Raw genomic sequence first — 22330 nt, 5'->3', positions numbered from 1 at the left:
CAGACAGATAACTTGGAAGTTTGTTAATGATTAATTAAAAGATCTTACTCTTATGATTTTAATCAGACTGCGCAGATCTCATTGTTTGTTCCTGTGTGCAGATCTGTTGTTATTTATAGTCTTTTTTTCTCATCTAATTTTCATTGAGCAGCTGTAAACAGAATAAAACACTGCTAGTGGCTCTTGCTAGCGCTGTCTCCAATCTGATATGTGACAGCAGCAGGTCTTCCAGCTCAAGCCCAAACAGGCAGTGGACCAGAGCTACAATGCAAAGAATCCTCCATTCCTACCTGCTATCCACTTGCCATCCTTTCCAAGATGGAGAGAGATGGATTGTCTCTGAGGTTAGGGAGCTCCAGTTACTCCTGTGCGCTCAGGAATATGACTCCTCTCACTCCTTCCAGTGGTCTCCAATATTAACACACACACACACACTCTTCAAGAGACTAGTTATTCACATCTCGCTTGTCATTTTGTGCATCTGATAAAAGGGTCTTTTGTTTGGGGCAAGAGAGACAGAGAGAGAGATGCATTAACTGCATGCACACATGTACAGGGGTTCTCTCGTGTTCAGCTGCATTTTTGTCTGTCTGCGGTGACTTTGGCAGGACTTCATGAAATAATGTCTTTGTTGTGTCTATCTGCATCAATCAAAGAACAGCAGCGACTCCTGACACTGAAAATCTGAACCTCCTACTTGATATTACAAGAACCTTTCTGTGTGACTCCTGAAATTAGTCACATTTTCCCTCTTGAGTGGGATTTCCCAGTTGGTGGAACACCAAATCCCTCCTCCCACCCCAAACAGATGGAAAACCCAGATGGAAACAGACCCTCGTTTTGATTTTTTTCCCTGGTGCTTTAGATGGTGGCTCATTTCCGTTGCATGCTACTAAATTAGCTTGTAAAGTAAAACAAGTTGCACTTTCTATGTAAAGTTTTTGTCCTAACCAGCCACAAGACCATGGCAAAGTCAAAAAGTTGGTAGGGTTCTGTTCCTATTCTGTCACATGGAGTAGCTATTGGTTCAAAATTCTGTATATTTACCCTCAAATATGTTCTGATTGGCGGCAATTTGGTCATTTTGTGGTGAAATTTCGCTTTCAGTGTGGACAGACGAATTACTTAGGACACGTGTGTTAGTGTGGTTTGTGTTGTGTTCAGACTTATTTTCAGTGGTCACATTCCCAGGACAGCTGCTTCCCTTGTTATTTGCAGATGTGAGTTGCGGTAATAGTTAACCATTTTCAAAGTATGCAAGAATGTGTGGTTTTGAGTAGAAGTAATACTAATATTTTCTTAATAATTACTAATTATTATGTTTTTTTCTTTTTTTTTTTTTGTGTCTCTCATTGTTCATGTACACCGTCAACATGTGGTCTGGCACAATATATATATTTTTTTTTTGTGTGTGTGCGTTTTCACACTTTTTCCAACCACAAAATTAGAGAACCCCCTTCAAAATGAGAGCTGCCTTTGAATTTAAAGCCTAAAGGTGTTTATCAAGAAGTGTGAAAAAAAGAAAGTGGTAGAGAGGGGAACATAACTCGAGGGGAAGAAAAGTGAGAAAAGGGAGGGCGAAAAGAGCTGGCTTGGAACACACCCACTAGCCTGCATGGATCTTCTCTTTTGCTTTCTGAAACGGCAGACCGGGTGAAAAGAAACTGTTCAGGTGGTTGAAACAGATCGGTAGAAAGTGTACAACTGTGGTTTTGCAGCAAGAACAGAAGTACAGGAATGGCTGTAAATCAAGGTTACAGGACGTACTCCACTGACAGTGTCGGCAGTGACATTGTCTTCACAGATGAAGGTCATTACCAGGGGATGCTGAGGGCCATGGATGAAAGAAAAGGTACAGAGGAAATTCTCAGTTTGAATACTTAATATTAGCTATTTGACAATAAATCTATTTTTGATATCCTATTTAATTGTTCTACAGTATTTCTTAAAAAATATGCATTATTAATGTGGCATTTTTGGCTTTTAGAATTTTACATTTATGTCGCTTTATTATTATATTTTTTTGCCACATTTTTGAGGCTTCTTTGTTATGTTATGCAGTCAATTATGCAGTCAAGTTATCTATCATTCTGCATCATAATTGGCCCTCTCTAAACAGGTGAAATGAACTTGTAATCTTTCCAACCAATAATGAGAAGTGTAATATGTCAACTGAAAGTTTTGGGGCTTCAAAGGGAGGGGCCATTGCAAAGGCGGCTCCCAAATCTGGGTTGTGGTCCTGTGTGCACACGCATGGCATGTTGGAAAAGAGGTCATGGTTTGGGTACAGCACAGCTCAAACATTGTAAATGTTCTAGATTTTTAACTATAATTTACACTGACAGATTACGCATTCCTATGCTATGCTCTTTGTCAGACCATGAAAACCTTTGGTTCTGTTACATTAATTAGACTTTTATGGTGGCCCAAGATATACCTTTTCATTATGATGCTCTACAGGTCTGTTGATGTTTTGCTTGGAATTTTAAGTGCCCCTTTTATCCGGCCTTTGACCTGTGCAACCATTCAGGTAGTCTTAGAGCTGTTCTGAGATCAGCTTTCTGATAGAAATCATTACTTTGACTTAAAGAGACCAACAGATGCTCAGTAAACAGATGCACCATCTTGTCGTTTCATGTCTACACATGCTTCTGAATTTTGTGTTATCAAAATGATAAGTGTGTTTATGCATTTTATGCTGTTTGCTATGTAAAACTGCATTATAAGAACACCCAGTTTTTAGCTGACTAGATAAATGTTTGTTGTTTCATAAAATACTTCATACAATGAGTCACTATCCTTTCACAGGAATTGGTTTTCGTGTCAGCACGAGGTTTAAGAAAAAGGAAGTGATGTGGTGGTGATGCCAATTGGCGTGGCTGCCATGGCAACCGAATGACAGAACAACAACATGCATCCAGTTCCCTGCAGTTGCTTTGTTACAACTAGCTCTCCTGCATCTTATCTCAATGTTTTGATGAAATGGTGATGAAAACGAAACTTTGCAGGCCTTATCACAAGTTTGAGATTTTGAGATTTGTCATGTTTGCTGGTCATTAGAAATCTCATCAGCCTTGTGATAAGGAGCTGATGTGCTTCCTGTGTTCTTCTCCAAGTGTCCTTTAACTGCAGCTCCACTTGAATTCTCATGTACTGTATTCTCTTTCATGCTAGCTCAAGTGTGCCATCATCACAAAGTCAGAATGGGACCTGAAAGTGGCATTTATACTAAATTTCTTGAATCACTCTCTTATATTAGTCTTTAAGCATTTTCCGAGATCATTGTGAAACCCACTAGGTTCAGGTGGTGGTACTTCTGGAACACTGCACTCCTTTTGCACGCCTTTAAGCGAGTTTCCACATAAATGTTTGATGACATTGTTGATGGTAATTCAAGATGCACGTGAAGTTAAATGTGGAACAATTAAAAGCTTCTAAACAAATAGAGGAGCAAATGCAACAGAAAAACTGTGCCAGTAAAAGAGTTGGTCATGTTTTTTCAGAAGCATCTTGATTCAAGATCATCTTTCTTTTTTTGTCAGTAGGGATTCTCTGGTTTAGTCACTAAGACCTGCAAATATCTGAACTCAAGTGAAGAAAAAGGCACAAACTAAGAACTGAAAAACTTTCAAATTAAGTCAGTTAACTACAGTGAAAAGAGCTAAAGTCAGCCAGTCAGTTCACCAGTGGAATGTTTTCTAAGTGCTCAAATGAGTAGATTTAGACCACTAATTTACACTGTGGTATCTCTAAGATATGCACAACATGTTCATAATGTGGGCCCACCCAATCACTGTGCACATTTGTGGGTCATGATAAATACCACTGAGAAGACTATTTTTAATTTGAAAATTGAACTCTGCTTCATAACATACACTGTTGATTAAAAGCTTGGGGTTGGTACGTTATTTTTAATGCATTTGAAGGGCTCACCAAGGCTGCCTTGATTTAATCAAAAATACAGTAAAAATGGTATTATTGTAAAATATTATTAACATTTAAAAGAACTGCTTTTTATACTAATATATTTAAAAATGTAATTTATTCCTGTGATACAAAGCTGAATTTTCAGCAGTCATTACTCACATGATCCTTCAGAAATCATTATAATATGCTCATTTGCTGCTAAATAATAATTTCTTATTATTATCAATGTTGAAACCATGATTTAATTTTTTTAAGTCTATTTAAAGCATCCTTTGTGAATAAAAGTAAAAGTATTAGTTTAAAAAAAAAAGATCACATGCAAATGTTTTGATCACAAGCAAATATGATGAAAAATGTATGCTAATTCCTCTTAGCCTTTGCTTCTCTAAAGCCTTTTTGTGTTCTACAGATGAACGGGATCGAGTACAGAAAAAGACCTTCACAAAATGGGTGAACAAGCATCTGATGAAGGTATTATCATTCACACAGATATAGCCATATACAGTTATTCTATGTGCTTGTAATCACACAGTCACAGAGAGTCAAATATATATTTGTTTTGCCCTTCACCGATGGCGCCTTTGTCAATCCATTATCTCAAGGACTTGTTTTGTAGATGACTGGTGCGATAACTACTAATGACTGTGGTGACAGCCGCTTGATTGGAAACACTTAGCACATACTAAAACTGCAAAGAGAACACACTTATTTGTCATTACATGGAAAATAACAGGGTATAGCCCCTTTCACACTGCGATTCCAAAAAATACACAGATAATGTGTCCCGGCAATTGTTCCCGTGTCACTAGATTTTGCCCCTTTCACACTGCCAGTGATTTCCTGGTTCCCGGCACGTTAACTTAACTCACTTAAGCTGGTGAACGATCTTCAGCGCGGATAATGAGGAGCTAACTGATCTCTGCTTCATTACAGTTTGCACATATTTTTTCGTCGCGAACGTTGATCTGCCTTCAAAACACCTGGTAAAAGAGTCGCACGATAACGTACGTCATTACTACGACACACCCTTTATGCCATTGGTTCTGGCTTTTGTTCACACAGAGCTCGTTCCGGGACTGAACCCGGCAATGTTACTAGGTCCTCAACCTGGGATCGATCTTGAAATCATTCCCAGGATGTGTTTGCATTCACACAGAAGGCGATCCGGCAATTTTCTGGGACCAACGTGCAGTGTGAAAGGGGCTTAATGACGTTTTAAGTGCAAGTGTGAAAATGATAGGAGTGTGTGTGAGAGAGAATGGGAAGAACAGACTTTAGTTCCGCAGGATATACAGTACAGTGTTTGTTTGTCTCTATGTGAAATATGAGTGTGTGTAACTGCTACTGCTGTGGAGTAGCTGAATAATCATCCTGGACACACCCATTACACTGCACTGCTGAAAGGTGCTGTTTATTTATTTATGAGTATGTGAGGATGAGTCATCAACATCTGGTCTCATTTTATATCCCCAAAGAAACAGATTGTTTTTTTGGTACCGCTTGGATTTCATCCAGCAGTCTGGACCACAGGCATCGCTTTTCACAAACAGTTGCGCTAGTTTGAAAAGAAAGCGTTTCAAAATGTGCCATGAAATTCCACCCCAAAATCTACAATATAACAATGTAAAAAAGGTAAAACAACAAAAAAATAAAGAAAGCAACAAAAGTGATGCTGCAGTTTACTGTGGCAAATCCTGAGATGTTATGCTAAACTCTGTCTTAAACTATTTCAAACAGCATTTTCAAAACCATATATCATATATAATTATTTTACATTCAGCTTTTATGACCTCATTCATTGAAATACTACTAAAACAATATTTAGATTTTTACTATAAAATTCTTTTAATTCACACCAGTGAAGTAAAGGCAAAGGTGTGAATATATATATAATATTGAATATAAAATCCTGATGTTCTCCTTGGCTGGTTTTATGTTATCCAACCTAAAGCAAGATGAAAAGAAAAAATAGTACAAGAATATGAAACTTATCAAGGGTATAGGTAGAAAGTATTTTACTCTTGTACGTGTACAAATGTCTTTTTAGAACTTAAAGGATCTTTAAATTTACGTTTATGTTTATAAGACTGTCTTTTAATTTGTTTTAAGTTTTATTATTAAAATAAATTTAATTAATTAATTAATATGACATTATTACACATAGTTATTTATCAATTTTTATTTTAGTTTTTTTTTATAACAAGCAGAGCTTTTCCTTTAAAGCTATGTTAGTTTTTGGATTGTGTTAGACTGATTTTCCTTCCTCCAAGGAGATGAAGGATTTATTCAGTGGCCTGCAGTTCAGATCCAGTGACTCAGAGGCTTTGCTGTGGGTTGTTTGTGTGCTGTAAGGAAATCCTTCTCATCTGGATGCAGCCATTTGGGATGGAAACCTGGACGCCAGCAAAGCCTTACTGTCTCTCCTTTCAAACAGCACAGAGAGTAGCAGCCTTAAAGATTAAAAAAAGATTTATTAAGAATGAGCTGCCCAAATTATGGTTTCAGCAGATGTGTTAGTGATGTTTCATCGCTGTTTTTTACTTAAAAGATTTGAATTAAATACAAAGACAGTTTAATATTGATGCTATGCCACATATGTGCCGTGCTCTTGTCATATTTGATTTGTTGCTTTATGTTTGAATATTAAAACTGAACAAGTATATTTATGACAGTTTCTGTTATCAGTAGACTTGGTTAAATATTTGATGCAATGAACGAAATATTTAAATGATATATTCACACCATCATACAAAGACTGTGTGTCATCTGTGTTCATTTCACTGTTATATCTCTCTGTGTCTCTCACTGTCTTTCTGTTATACCGTTCTCATTGTATTTCCCACCTGTTCCAACCTTTCTCTTTTTAATCTCTCCATGTTCCATCCTTTCCTCCACCTTTCTGCCAGCACTGGAAGGCAGAGGTAGGTGGTGTCTGTGATCACAGCTTTACAGCGTAACTTTTCTTATTATCTGCATGGGTTTCACATGCACCGTAGCTTCCTACATCTGCACCTAGAACTAACATACACCCTCTCCTGCTTTCCTTGCATGAAATGCAGTTTTCTAAGTTTCTAAAACTTAAGATATGTTTACACTTGTGTTTTCTGTTTCCTTTAGTACTTTCTGTGTTTACTGCTTTAGCCCCCAGCTATTTTCCTTTGTCAACAGGAAATAGAGTATCATTAGATACAGTGGCCCACAAACTAATGTATGGTTTTAATTGCATAGAACCAACTAACTTCACTTTTCTGAGACATTTTTTGCAATTATTAAAATCCCATGTTTTTTTTGTTTTTTTTGAGAAAAGTAATTTCAAATTACCTTTGCCCCTATTTTCCACAGCACCATTATATTTGTGGTTTGTATGTTCTGTTTGTAGTTTTAATGCTTACAAAACAGGATTTTTAGGGTTTCAGAACCTTTTTTTTGTTATGGAATCTCTGGTTTAGTCACTAAGACCTGTAAATATCTGAACTCAAGTGAAGAAAACAGATGCACAACAAACAAAGAACTGAAAAAGTCAGATGGACATTATCCCAAAAACAAACAAAAAACTACAAGACAAGTCTTTAAATTGGTAAATTAAATATGGACATAAATTATTTTAAATACACTACCATTCAAAAGTTCAAAAAGTTTCTTGTGCTCACCAAGGCTGCATTTAATTGACCACAAATACAGTAAGAAACAGTAATATTGTGAAATATTATTGCAATTTAAAATAACTGTTTTCCATTTTCATTTATTTTATTCCTGTGATGGCAAATCTGTTTTAGCAGCCATTTCTGCAGTAATCAGTGTCATCATCATTCTAATATGCTGATTTGGGGCTTAAGAAACATTTCTTCTTCTTCTTATTATTATTATTACTGTTTGAAACAGTTGTGCTGCTTAATGTTTTCATGGATTTTTGATGAATATAAAGTTCAAAAGAACAGCTTTGATTTGAAATAGAAATATTTTGTAACAATATAAATGTCTTCACTGTAATTTTTGATTAATTGCTGAATAAAATAATTTATTTTTCAAAAAGACCCCAAATTTATGAATGTGTATTATGTATTATTTATTCACCGTAATGTATAGTAAAAATGAAATAAAATTGTTTCATGTAATGCAAAAGACATAAAACTAGTGGTTGCCTTTGACAGCAGTCAATTATACACTTTGCGATCATTATTTAAAATATTTGCCTGCTTGATGCCACAATCAACCTATTATTCTCAGTTATTGTGAAGACTGTGGTATTAAATAGCATAATATTGTCTTGAACATGTAGTCTTCCACAGTTTTCATAATTTGTAATGATGATTTCCTATCTTATTCAGGCCCAGCGGCACATCACAGACCTGTACGAGGATCTCAGAGATGGACACAACCTCATCTCGCTGCTGGAGGTGCTGTCTGGAGAGACACTGGTAAGTTCATACTAATTTGGGATCGGATTTTCTATCCACAACCCAATTCAAAACCTAGTTCCAAACATCAATCTGAAATTCTGCTTTTGCAAGGCTAACTCTCACTACCTGGATCTGCTCTTTTAATATAAGCCCCTCCTCTTCCTATGTCCTCTTTTGCTTTATAGAGCTTATAGTTTGTGATAAATAATGTTGAAATCTGATTGGATAGTTCTGTAGTTTAACACCCTCAAAGTCATGTCCCTCAGATTTGTTTTGCATGAATCTATGATTGACATGGCATTCAGATCTGTATGAGCAGTGGACGTAACCACACATACAGAAATGTGTCGGTAGGAACGAATGTCTCCTCACATCTCCCCGTCCAAAACTGTGTCTCTTTTGCATTGCGTCTCACTCCTTTAACACATTAACAATCTGACATTTTCTGCCTCAGTTTCAACTCTGCACCGGTTTGACCCCCTTGACCATTCCTTTTTTAACTTCCTGTTTGCTCACCTCTGCCCTGACCTTGACCCCTTTGCCTTTGCCTTTGCCTCTTCTCTTGCGATGCTCTTGCTGTGATAGCCGAGGGAGCGAGACGTTGTCAGGAATTCGCGGTTGGTGAGTTGGGTCTGAAAATTTCCAGCTCGCCTCCCCGGTAAGGGGCGTGGCATGTGTCACTGCCAGGGGAAATGTGTTGTGCATGATGTCACTTCCTTTGTCATGTCGCTTGTTCACAGTGCTGTCCTCCCCAAATGTTCACAAAAATATTAAATTTAAAATGTAGATAGATTATGCTACTATTTGTATAAGACTTGCTTAAAAATCAGGGTGGTTATTTAAATTTTTGCGATGATGGAATGTACTGCATTCACTGTCCAGGGAATCATTAACTACAGGCTTTCAGGAATTTGACATAATGTATGTTAGTTTAGTATTCAACGTTCATTTTAGTTATGCATTCATTCATGTCTTCTCGTGTTTGCAGACATGGGATCCTTTGAAATCCTTAGTGACATCATGCACTGCATGCCAATAAGAGCCTGGCTCATAGGACAGCTTAGCTTTTGATTGGCTATTAATTGTGACGACTGATTGTCAATTATCATTGCATGTTCTTATTGTATGCTGGTGCATTTTGTCCACATTTTGGCATAGTGGTGTATTTGCATTCAGGTAATGGATTATAGTTGATGAAACTGGGAGATATCTGGTATTCTTGTACAATGCAGTTGTCTTTCAGTTGTTTATTTTTTTTTTTTATGAAATGTGCAAAGAATAGTGAAATAAAGAAATAGTGAATTTGTTCTGTGACCGGCCATAATTACCATTTTTTGACATTTTGTGTGTAGGTTGATTTTAGAAATGTCCAATTCAATGTCAGTTTTTGTCTATGCATTTTAAAAGTGATTAGCAATTTTCCATTTTTACTGTACAATAAAATGTTTGGATGTTCTGTTTCACCTTCTGGTCTCATTTAGTGTATTTTTTTCAAAATGGATGAGACATTATTATTATATTTCTGTATTGGAGCATCCCTACTGTAGTCATTGTTGTGTTTGCTTAGTTAATGTAATTTTTATGTCTTCTCATAATCGCTTTTAATTTTTTGAGAGCTCAAATTTCTCTTTGTTAATGTCTTTTTTTTTTTTTTTTTCAGCCCAGAGAGAAGGGTCGCATGCGCTTTCACAAACTACAGAATGTACAGATCGCACTGGACTTCCTCAAACATAGACAGGTACAGTGAACCGAACACCTCATAAGCCATTATTTTATTTATTTATTGGTTTTACTATTCAGGATTAGGGATATAATACAAAATAAATCTAAACATATAAAAAAAAGGAAAATATTGATAAAGATATAAAAAGCTATTTTTTATTAAAAATATGAATGACTGTTATTGCATTATAGTACATGAGGTGATGTTTAGAAAAGTCATACTTTTTGTTTGTTTTATATTTCCTTTCCATTTACCTCCTGCAGTACCTTTACAGACCCACAGGGGTCTGTGGACTCTGGGATGAAAACCCTGGTCTTATAAGATTTCACTGGTTAACACAGATCTCATTGTTTGACAGGTGAAACTGGTAAACATAAGAAATGACGACATTGCGGATGGAAATCCAAAACTGACCCTTGGGCTAATATGGACCATCATCCTTCACTTCCAGGTCTGGTGTAGCACTGGTTGTGCTCTAATTGCTCTGAGCAAACTCATTCTAATTAGTTCTTTATATGCTCCCTTTGGTTTTGCTTCACAGATTTTCATTTCCCTTTTCACTGTTTCTACATGTCACAATTCTAGAGTCTCTCAACTTGCCGTTACTATTGCTGTAACAACACAGACATCTGTGCAGACTTGTTACAGGGTTTAATGTATCATTTGGCATCTGGATATAGAGATCACTTTTCATCATTGTACCATAATATAAATCTCAGCCCACCCACGAAAGGACACACCCTCAGAAAAAAACTAGTATTTGTCATATTTTCACACATGACCTCATGTTAATTTGTGCATGAACTTGATTTTCATTCATAAGAAAAAACAATTTTGTACCTGTTAGAGACGGGTGGTTTTTTATGCCAATGCACTCTATTGTCTTTGGACTGCTGCACAATGTTTTGTCTCACGAGGAGACTGGAGCACAATTTTGTACTTTTTTTCTGGGAAATAAAAACCAAAGCGTGCGTCTTTGATGTCACAGGCCTGTGGGGGATTATGGGCTGGGACGGTGTCCATTTCAGTTGGTGACTCACATCTTCCCTTCAGGAAGTGCAAGCACGCATGGTGGTTTGGTGATTCATGAGACCAAATCATGCTGTTTTTGGTTGTGTAAATGCATCTTAATTGTTTTATTTTCTTTCATTTTTTTTTTTTTTAAGTGCTTATCTTGGCACAAAATTTGTCATTTTACAAAGTATAGTTATTTTTCTGGACAGACATATTAAACTATGCAAACTATGAATTAATATAGAGTAAAGCTTATAATACAATGAAAAATATACCAGAACTGGTCACAGCAATGCAGAATTAGCTTAAATTATGCAATCTGTAGAAGTTGTTGCATTTGGCACCAGATGTCTTTTTTTTTTTTATTCTTTATTCTTACAATAGCTTTAAGAAGTTTGAATTGTTGAGCTTATGGTCACCACAAAATTTATTTTTAAAATAGAGACATAGAAAGGAATTCTGCATTGAAAAGGACCTAAAATGCTCTTGTAAAGCTATGCTGCAAGGATGGAAGAAGTGTTTCCATGTATGAGTCACTGTGTGTACATCCTTAATGTAAGGATTCTGAGGTTTAGATCATCCACACTTCCCTACAAAATACTCATTATAAGAGGAAGCTTGATTTTAGCCGTTGAGTGGTTATTACCCAAAGGGGAATCCTGATGATGAGTCACCAGAGGAACAAACGCATGCAGAATCACAGGCTAAAATTTGAACAAGCCTCTTATTATCAACAAATCTTATGATCACTGCTAACCACAATGTTTGTCCATAGTATCTTGGCAACAGTGAGGGTATTTTAGGTATACTTTTTTTTTTTTTTGATGAAAATTTAATTATGAAATGCTATGTAATTTCCCCTAAGCATTACAGGATAGCTTTTCATTATTGGAAAAGCAACAAACTATACATTTTAAACTGAATATACAAACTATACATTTTACTGAACAGAGTGCAAACTTTGTACCCTTTGTCTTTGTTTATGTGTTTGTAAAAGAACCATTCAAAGCATGGGGCACTATCAGCAGAATAATAATACTAGTACATAATTTGTTTATTGAAACCATATTTACATTGATTCCATTTCATTTTTTATGCCTTATTTTATTTTACTTTGACACTTGTAGCTATATATATCTTTTTTTTTAAATATGTCTATTATTAGTCTGTTATTTCTTTATATAATAATGCATAATTTGTTTTCTTGAACCCATAACCATGATAACGATACCTTGTCATTTTTATATGCTGTATCTAATAAATAGTTAATAGTTAATAAATAGTTAATAAATGCTTGTTCAGTCTCTGATTCTACATTTCCTGACTGTTTCACTGTCTTTCTTGGCTCCATCAGATCTCCGATATCCAGGTGAACGGTCAGTCAGATGATATGACCGCCAAGGATAAGCTGCTCTTGTGGTCTCAACGGATGGTGGAGGGCTACCATGGCCTGCGGTGTGATAACTTCACCACCAGCTGGAGAGATGGCAAGCTCTTCAACGCCATCATCCATAAACACAAGTAAAAACTTCTTGTAAATAGGGAAAAGGGTTGTTGGAACACATTCTTGTGACCGATTAATCAATGGTGCTCATGTAAAAGAGCCAGATTTTTTTGGTTTTAGTTTATTTAGTAATCTTGGCATCTGAGAAGTGAGAAATAGTTGACGCACCCTTATATCTCCGGGCTGTTTGTGAAGTTCATCTCCAGACTTGCTGACTGTATTTGCAGTGTCGGTCACAGATCCCTTCTGCCCCTTGATGGGTCTATAATTTTTGTACTAAATTAACAAGTGATGTTTGACAGGAAGCAAGATCTGTCATGCCATACTTAAAGGTTGGCCGACCCATCTAAACTTTCAAGAGCACAATTTGTTGTCATACATGGGACTCAAGAAACTGTCATGCAATAACCTTAGAACCGCTGACCCATTACAGACTTCATACAAATGCCGCTCAACCACAACCAATTCACTTGGGTTGACATCAGATTTTGCTGGATTAAGTTCAAGTATGCCCGAATTGGCACTTACGAAAAAAATTGGAAACCTGAAGCCTGTAATGAGGGCGTGTTGAATCTGAAAGTCCCCAGAGGGTGTGTTTTTATCATTCAGTGTGCAGCTGCATAGCTCAGGTTAACACTACTCTATCAGTCACAGAAGACTTTTGAGATTTGAGCAAATAGGAAGCAGTTCGTCTTCCCTCTTGCTTGCAAATTGGTGAACGGATTAGTATGTGAAAGCCATTGCAACAGTAGCCGTAACAGAGGACCTAGTCGAAGCTCTCAAAGCTTGATGTGTTACAAGTTGGAGGCCGGTTTCTCTGAGGACTGAGACTGGAACTTGCTTCTCATTGGACAAGAATACCCGTCTGCACCCTCTTTAAATGCGTACATCTCAAAGAATGGGAATTTGATTCATTCAATACAACAAAATGTTCAGTCTCAAGAGGAAGTTACACTCAAGGAAGAATCGCAGTACCTTGTCCAGCCATGGATCTGTCAGTGAACTGGAGGACCATGTGGTCATGCTATGTGAAGATGTGCCATCAGAGACTTCATTCGATTCAGGCCAGGGGTCCATCAGCCCTGGTGCCTGCTCTAGTGGTGGATCCCACAGCGGAGATCTTGAACATGGCATGGAGCAAAGGCTCTCCACCCTAAGTAGAGATGGGTTTTCTTACAGAAAGGTGTTCGTCTCAGATGCCGAGCTTCCCGGGAGCCAACCGTGCTACCTGCTCACACAGACAGTCAATGAGTCGTATGAATGCTTTGTTGATTCGTTAAAAACATTGTTGAAAAAAACAAGCAAAGCAATTCTGCCTTTGTCATTGTAGCTTTTGCAATTTTACTGACTATGAGTTGATTGATTTAGTAATTTTTAGTTGTTATTTGCCATAAAATTTAGTTAAAATGAACTTTCAGGTTTTCATGTAGTCAACAGGCTGCTTGTGTGGGCACAAAGTGTTTTACTGTAATTGTTTTGCAGTGATTGCTGTTGAGTGAGTACTTAGTCACATAAGACAGGCTTAAATCCTGTGAAGAGGTATCCATCTTGCCCAGATTCTGGCACAGATATTTACATAGCCTCCAGGTTTGGCGTAGCAGTGATCAGTTAAATATAAGATCTGCAGAGGGTGCAGATCTTAAAAAAAAAAATATCCATTTTAAAGGTTTACAGTTCATATCATAGGACTTTTTGTTTGCTACATGGAAATGATTTCTTTAAACAAAGCAGATAATTAAATACAAAATAATTTACCAAATGAGCAGTATCTGTTAAAAATTAAATTACAAACAGGCAGAATATAATTGATGCATGGTGTATTATTATGTAATCAGTGCAATGAAATGTTTAAAGTGTGTGGATTTTTTTTAATTTTCATTTATGTTTGTTACTGATTCTTCCATTGTTCCTTTCTAGAGTTATATTCCTCTCAATCTCCACCTCTAACCGCATTCTGTGTTTCCTGTCTTTTGTTGTAGGCCAAATTTGATTGACATGAATAAGGTGTACAAACAGACCAACCTGGTGAATCTGGAGCAGGCCTTCACCGTAGCAGAGAGAGACTTGGGCGTCACACGCCTGCTGGATCCTGAAGGTAAACTAAGGCAGAAAACACCCCTCTGGATTTTCCATCTTCTTTCATTTATAAATAGTAGCTCTTAGGGGTCCTAGTGGATTTAAGGGGCGTGTAAATAATTTTTTATGCCTGTGTAACAGGGGTTTCTAATAGTTTTCCAATAGTGATTTTATTTTTATGATGTTGAGTAATGTTCAAGAGTTTTTACTTAGATTTTTAAAATAATGTAGCGCTTTTTAATCAGTAAGTATGCATTCAACTGGTCAAAAGTGACAGTTAAGACTAATGCTACAAAATATTTATTTTTAAAGTGATGGCTGCTTAAAATTCAGCTTTGCATCACATTTTAAAATGTGTTAAAGTAGAAAAGGAATTCTAAGTTGTACTAATATTTCACAATATTATTGTATTAATGTATTTTTTAGCAAATAAATTGATGCAAATAAGAGGCTTCAAAAAAATCTTACCTACCATTGAACATACTGATAATCCTTAGTTTTTCCTTTCTGCAGATGTAGACGTGCCACACCCAGACGAGAAGTCCATCATCACATATGTGTCCTCTTTGTATGATGTCATGCCAAGAGTTCCTGACGTTCGTGATGGAGTCAAGGCCAATGTGGGTGTTTTGAAAATATAAGTAATTATTATACAGGTATCTTGGGACATTGAGATGGTCAGTATTCACTGAAATGAATTTTTAATGACGTGTACAGGAGTTGGAGCTGCGCTGGCAGGAATATTACGAGCTGGTGACCATGTTACTTCAGTGGATCAGACATCACATTATCGTGTTTGAGGAACGCAAGTTCCCCTCCAGCTATGAGGAAATTGAGGTTAGTCCCACGATCCATGGTTTACTGATCATGCATATTTACACATGTAATTATGATATGGTACAGTAATTTACTTTTGTTTACCAGCTAGAAGTAATTATAAACTGTATAAATTTTGTGACCACAGATGCAAGTGTTTGTAGTACAACAGAAAAACAATTTAAAAAAAGAGAAAGAAAGAAAGAAAGTAATATGACCATTTCGCCTCCTTTTTTTATTGTAGGTTCTCTGGCGTCAGTTTCTGAAGTTCAAAGAGACTGAACTACCAGCCAAGGAAACTGACAAAAATCGCACAAAGCTCATTCACAAGTCTTTCGAGGTAAATCAAATTTGCCACACTAGTAACTGTCTTTTAAACAAACGTGTAGTACAATCCTGTTGGGCTTTTGAGTTTTCTTAACATGGTTTTACCTAGATTTGACTTTATGCATGGGGTTTGTTTGGCACCAGGGTGCTGTGCAGGCGGGTCAAATCAAGGTTCCCTCCAGCTACCACCCCATCGATGTGGAGAAGGAGTGGGGCCGCCTGCACGTGGCTATTCTGGAACGAGAGAAACTGTTGCGCTCAGAGTTTGAACGGTGAGAAATCTGTGGATTAACCACTTATTTGTGGAATTCTTTATGAATTTGTTGTTTGCATAATGACTCATTTGAATAATCTAAACTATTCACAGAGGGATTTTGCAATAATAATAATAGTTATACCATGAGTCAAAAAGTATTGAGCTAATGAATTAAAATGTATGATGCCGTTGTGATCAGATTTGACTTATGTTTTGAATTGAATCTAAACAAACAGTTTTAGTCACCTCATTTAAATTATGTTTCAAGAAAAATAAAGATCTGCAGATTAAACTGACTTGCCCTAAAAAGAAACATCAACCATTCTAATGGATAATATCTTGAACATTACTGTTCTTTTACTGAATTAACAACTGTGAAATGTGTTAATTTGAGCTTTTAATATAATTTAATATTTTATTTGAATTATTATTCCCCACAGTTTTCTGTTTCAAATGCATTAACCTTACATTACAACTTCTAGTTGTTCTGATGAATTTTTCATAAATAGAAAAGCAAACAGGGCGTCACTTTCAAAAATATTTGTCACAAGACAGCCTTGCTACTGCTCTGCAAACTTTTTATGAGCCTGATCAGTTACAGAAGCACTTCTTAACATCAATAGCCAATTCTATGTACCTCTGCTCTGAAAAAATAACAATAAAACTCTCTATACTGGGATTAAGCCTTATTAGGATTACTAGTCATAGCTTTTATGAATGACAGCCATGGTCTTGAGTACCTGCTCAGTGAGAGGAGGGTGTGAGTGATTTGACTGACTTTTTTCTAGTGGATTGAATGTTAAATGCCTGTAAAGTCTGAATGTTGTCTAGTTTAGTTTAGCCTTTGTCCAGTCATTATATTCTTAATATTTCATGGCTGTTTTGCTTGTAGTGGATTATGCAGAGCGTGTAAGAGTATTTGTGTGTCTGTTACCTGTACAGGCTGGAGCGTTTGCAGAGAACAGTCGGTAAAGTGCAGATGGAGTCAGGTTTGTGCGAGGAACAGCTAAACCAGGTGGAAACACTGTTACAGACGGTGAGATGTACATTTTATTTCTTTTATTCCTTTATTTGAATCCAAAGACTTTAAAAAAGAAAACCCTGTAGCAAATAACATTATAATAATCCTTTGCTTTTATTGCAGGACATACGTTTGCTGAGTGCGGGAAAGCCTATCCAGCATGCATCTGATATAGAGACAGATCTGAACAAAGCTGAAAACATGATCCGATACCTTTTCAATGATGTGCAGTTACTGAAAGATGGGCGCCATCTACAGGCAGAACAGATGTACAGGCGGTCAGTATAATATTTTTACTATCATACCATTAATTAATTAAGAAAAATATACGGTATGTTATTTTATTGTGATTGGTTTGATATTTATTCATTTATTTAAAAATTCATATGTAACTTTTTAAAATTAGGACAACTTGAATTGTTGAAATGTTTATATTTTTAAAGGAAATTAAACCTTTCCCGATTTAAATAAATAAATAATAATTTCTTGCCTTGAGTTGTAATATGGTATTTTCTGAAAAGCTGCTTATTACTTATTAAATAGCCATTAAAAATGTAAAACAAAAACAATAAATAATATCTAGGAAAGCTGCTTTGCAGAAAATATTATGCTAAAGTCACAATTAAGAATATAAAATATATATAAATAAAATATGATTTAAATAGCGATTGAAAAACAGTTAATCTAATAATATTTATAATAAATGATTTCTCATCACTGCATCTTTGTAATAGTATCAGTAACTGTCCTCTCTTTGTTCTCTCAGGGTGTACCGTCTCCATGAGCGTCTGGTTAACCTGCGCAGTGAGTTTAATCTGCGTCTGAAGTCAGGCGTGACAGTGTCGCAGATACCCATGACCCAGATCTCCCATGTCCAAACATTACAGCAGTCTCCCCAGCGCGTAAGACCTGAGCTTGACGAAGTCACTCTCAAGTACATTCAGGACCTCTTGTCTTGGGTGGAGGAGAACCAGAGACGCATTGATGGGGCTGAGTGGGGCAAAGATCTGCCCTCTGTGGAGTCTCAGCTCGGTAGCCATCGTGGTCTTCATCAGTCCATTGAGGAGTTCAAATGCAAGATTGAACGTGCACGGGCTGATGAGGTAATTTAATGCATATAAATTTTGCACCTTTGTAGTAGATATTGTGTTTTCTGAACTTTTTACAGGTTTTACAGGTTTTTGCTACTGTCTCTTTAAGATTTGTATATATGAATCACCTCTCTTCTGATTGGCTAACTTATTTGCATGTGAACTGAGTAACATTAGCATTGAGTGAGGATATTTATATATCATTTAAAATAAATTATATATTTCGTATTAAACTGGATATTCAAGTACAAATAATACTATTCTTAATAAATCATGCATGCTTTTTAAACAGTATTAATAATTAAAAATTAACTTACACTCTATATATGAGTTAAGAATGTCTACTGAATTTTATATGAAAAACCAACATCACAAAACCAACATCATTTTTCCCCCCTTTCAGAATCAGTTGACTCCAGTCAGTAAGGAAGCTTATCGTGAATACTTGGGCAAACTGGACCTTCAGTACGCCAAACTGCTGGTATGCTCTTAAATTTAAAACTAAAACACACTGATCCCTTTGTTGAATCTTAATTATGGATCTTAAAATATCTTCATAGCAAATGCATAACATAAAAAACCTTATGATATAGAATTTGCCAATTTATTAGTTGATTAATTTTCATTGTTCCATCTCAGAATGCATCGAAGTCACGGCTGAGTTGTTTAGATCAGCTGCACGCTTTTGTTGTAGCTGCCACAAAAGAGCTGATGTGGCTGAATGAGAAAGAAGAGGAGGAAGTAAACTATGACTGGAGTGACAGAAACTCCAACATGACCGCCAAGAAAGATACCTATTCTGTAAGACCACCAACTACACTAAAATTGCTCCTTTTTAATGCTATGATGTCATTTTAATTGCATTTGACAATAACGGTTGATGCTCCTGTGCTATCTTGTAGGGTTTGATGAGAGATCTTGAACAGAGAGAGAAGAGGGTAAACAACGTCCAGGTGACTGGAGACAAACTGCTAAAAGAGGGCCATCCTGCCAGGAAAACTGTGGAGGTACAAAACTGTACATTTAGTCATTTATTATTTGTGTTTCTCCAAAGCAAAATACTTTAGTAAAAGAGTCTTTAATTTATGTGAGTCATGTAATTATAGAGCTGACAAAAAAGCTAAATAATGTGAGTAATAAAAGAATGTTTGTGTCTAATTTAACTTGTATTTAACTTATTTCTGCATAACCTTTAATATTTTAATCCGTTTTAGCTTGTAAAGTTTCTGTGTTTTACATTTTTTAAAGTTCTGAAACTTTCTTTTTTTTCAAGCTTCAATTATATTTCCAATCCCAGATTTTCAATATGGTCTCAATGTGAATATTTTAGCACTTAAGCAGAACTTCTGTGTTTTAATGGTTGTAATCTTTTCCACTGTAGGCTTTCACTGCAGCTCTTCAGACTCAGTGGAGCTGGATCCTTCAGCTGTGCTGCTGCATTGAGACTCATCTGAAAGAAAACACATCTTACTTCCAGGTACATACATTAATAAAACTTAATGAGAAACCATGGAGACATGAAAACAGGTCTTCAGCTCCATCAAAATTAACTTCAGCTAAATTAGTTTGATATCCTAACCAATTTTTTCTGTTCTACAGTTCTTCTCAGATGTTAAAGAAGCTGAAGAGAGGATGAAGAAGATGGAGGACATGATGAAGAAGAAATATGTGTGTGACCACTCTATCACGGTCACACGTCTAGAGGATCTGCTACAGGATGCAATGGTGGGTGTGAATATGACTGGCATTTTACAAACCAGTAAACACCAAAATGTATTTAGGGCTGGGGGATTATGTATTTGACCATTCAGATTATGTCATTAGATTAGAGATCCTTTAAAACTCTTAATTCATTTCTTTAAATGAAATGAAATGAAACATGTATGCAATATATATACAAAGTTGTCTCTCTGGCCTTCAGGAAGAAAAAGAACACCAAAACGAATTCAAAACACACCTGGAGGGTCTTAACCGGAGAGCCAAGACCATTATCCAGCTGAAGCCGAGGAACACAGCTTACCCTGTCAAAGGCAAATTACCCATTCAGGCTGTCTGTGACTTCAAACAAATGGAGGTAAACACTCTATCGCTTGTTTTCTTGTGTACATTGGTAATAAAAGAAGCTGAATTTATCCTGGGGTTAATATTGAGGGCACGCCAACAATGTTTTGAAACACATTTTTTATTTGCCTTGCTATATCACAGTCCTGCTTTTAAAAAAATGGAGTCACATGTGATTTCCATGTTAAAGTACAATTAAGCATGAATATCTTGTTATTACAGAGGCTAAGCAATCAGCCTCACCCAGTAACTTGTTTTGCTATTAGTCACTGCACTTATCAAATACAAAATGTAATCCATATTAATCACTATAGAATTAACATCCTTCATCCTTTTGACCCAGATCACAGTACACAAAGGAGATGAGTGTGTCCTGGTGAACAACTCCCAACCGTACAAGTGGAAAGTGCGAAACTCCAGTGGAAATGAGGCCACAGTACCATCCATCTGTTTTATCATCCCTCCCACCAACAAAGAGGCCGTGGACGTCAGTTCTGGGTAACACTAGTTCAGCCTGATACAAGTGCACAAGTCTAGTCTCATTTGACCTCCCTTTCTTCAGTTGGCAGCACATTCAAATTCCACATACTCCTTTTATCTCTTTGAATTTTGACTCAAGATGTGTGGTTTCAGCAAATGTTGCAGTACAAACCGAATCCTTCTGATCAGCATTTGGCTTTGCCACCTTATCTTCAATTCTGTCTTGAACCTCAGGTTAGACGCGAGTCTGCAGAGGCTGATGGTCCTTTGGAAAAAGCTGCATGTAGATATGAAGAGTCTGCTGTCCTGGCAATACCTCATGCGAGATATCCTGCTTATCAACTCCTGGAATTTAATCATGGTAACTAACACACACACACACAGCCCTTTTTCGGTATTCAGAGACTTTCAAAGTCTTAGTACGAAATACTAGAACTCACATGCACCAATATAAAAAAGAAAAAAAGATGGAAATTATTACAATAAATAGCCAATACAAAATTCCATGCCTAAAATCAGTTTAAAAAAAATCTATTGTAAATTTAAGCATCACAATATTATAATGTTATAGTGATCAAATATAATTTTCATAATATTTCACAATTTTACTGTTTTTCCTATATTTTGATCAAATAAATGCAGCCTTGGTGAGCATAAGAGACTTCTTTCAAAAACATTAAAAATCTTACTGACTCTGAGCTTTTAAACAGTGGTTCATTTGAGCATGCACAATTAAATATTCAGTACTGGCCAATTATATTTTGACTGTTACCATAAGTAAAATCTCTAATATTAGCTGATAATTGATGTGATATCGATATATCATACATCACTTTAAAGAACTCATTATCATGCATTATTTCATTGCATGCAGAGGCATATGAATGATCTGAAAAATTACAATATAAACACACTCATGAATATTAATTAGGTGACATATTCTGTTCTCTAATTTTCTTTAGTTTAAGACTTTGAGAGTCGAGGAATATCGACTGACCCTGAAGAAACTGGAGGAGCACTATCAGGCCTTCTTGCGTGACAGTCAGGATTCTGAGCTCTTCGGTGCTGACGATCGCTTGCAAGCCGAAAACAGTTACAGCAAAGCAACTCAACACTATGATAACTTGCTACGCTCTGTTGAACAAGGTAGGTGTCATAGAAACCATCCATCACTTTCACTGTTCATCAAGTAAATGGGATGGCACACAGACAAAGCTGTCTTGGCACCAGAAACAACCCTGTTTTAAGGCATAGCCCTGAGCACAGCTGCAGATTTTTCTGCATGATTGATACAACACAAAGGCATTACGGAATTTCAAGAGCTTTGCTATTCTGCTGGATCAGGAGTTTTTATGACAGCACATTTTGAAAAATCTGGATAGAACCTTCCGTCCCCCTCCCATTATGACTGTAAGACTTATTTTTCAGAACCTGTTACCATCCAAAAGGGAAGCCCACCGGGTAAAGATCACAGTGTGGATTTCTTTATTAATAAACTGCAAATGATTTGACCATGCTATTGTTTGTATCACATTTTGCTTTAATCCCCATTGACTCCAATGTGTTGTTAAAGGAGCAGTGTGTTTTGCTGTTTCTAAGCATGTCTTTAATTTTTTCACTTGTGTGATGACATT

General features: G+C 36.4%; 1 protein-coding gene across 22 annotated transcripts in view; it reads left to right on the top strand.

Moving 5' to 3' along the window:
• Positions 1-22330, top strand: part of LOC109112338 (plectin-like) — a 94293-nt gene that overhangs the window by 51614 nt on the left and 20349 nt on the right. For 8 of the 22 annotated variants that reach the window (XM_042776653.1, XM_042776657.1, XM_042776658.1 and 5 more), the window contains 24 exons: positions 4337-4398; positions 6834-6848; positions 8256-8345; positions 8913-8948; positions 9988-10065; positions 10409-10501; positions 12419-12585; positions 14548-14663; positions 15158-15264; positions 15362-15481; positions 15705-15800; positions 15932-16059; positions 16986-17079; positions 17188-17342; positions 17831-18167; positions 18559-18636; positions 18795-18956; positions 19058-19162; positions 19537-19632; positions 19755-19880; positions 20077-20229; positions 20560-20714; positions 20931-21057; positions 21659-21842. In XM_042776653.1, coding sequence (XP_042632587.1) covers positions 4337-4398; positions 6834-6848; positions 8256-8345; positions 8913-8948; positions 9988-10065; positions 10409-10501; positions 12419-12585; positions 14548-14663; positions 15158-15264; positions 15362-15481; positions 15705-15800; positions 15932-16059; positions 16986-17079; positions 17188-17342; positions 17831-18167; positions 18559-18636; positions 18795-18956; positions 19058-19162; positions 19537-19632; positions 19755-19880; positions 20077-20229; positions 20560-20714; positions 20931-21057; positions 21659-21842 — 2880 coding nt within the window. Of the gene's footprint in view, positions 1-1432; positions 1853-4336; positions 4399-6833; positions 6849-8255; positions 8346-8912; positions 8949-9987; positions 10066-10408; positions 10502-12418; positions 12586-14547; positions 14664-15157; positions 15265-15361; positions 15482-15704; positions 15801-15931; positions 16060-16985; positions 17080-17187; positions 17343-17830; positions 18168-18558; positions 18637-18794; positions 18957-19057; positions 19163-19536; positions 19633-19754; positions 19881-20076; positions 20230-20559; positions 20715-20930; positions 21058-21658; positions 21843-22330 lie in introns of those variants that run through there. The other 14 variants (XM_042776654.1, XM_042776666.1, XM_042776672.1 and 11 more) reach the window with 7 other exon arrangements.

Source organism: Cyprinus carpio, chromosome A19, assembly GCF_018340385.1.
Source record: "Cyprinus carpio isolate SPL01 chromosome A19, ASM1834038v1, whole genome shotgun sequence".
Classification (NCBI taxonomy): domain Eukaryota; kingdom Metazoa; phylum Chordata; class Actinopteri; order Cypriniformes; family Cyprinidae; genus Cyprinus; species Cyprinus carpio.
The sequence above is the reverse complement of the archived record's forward strand: the minus strand, read 5'-3'. Positions and strand labels throughout refer to the sequence as shown.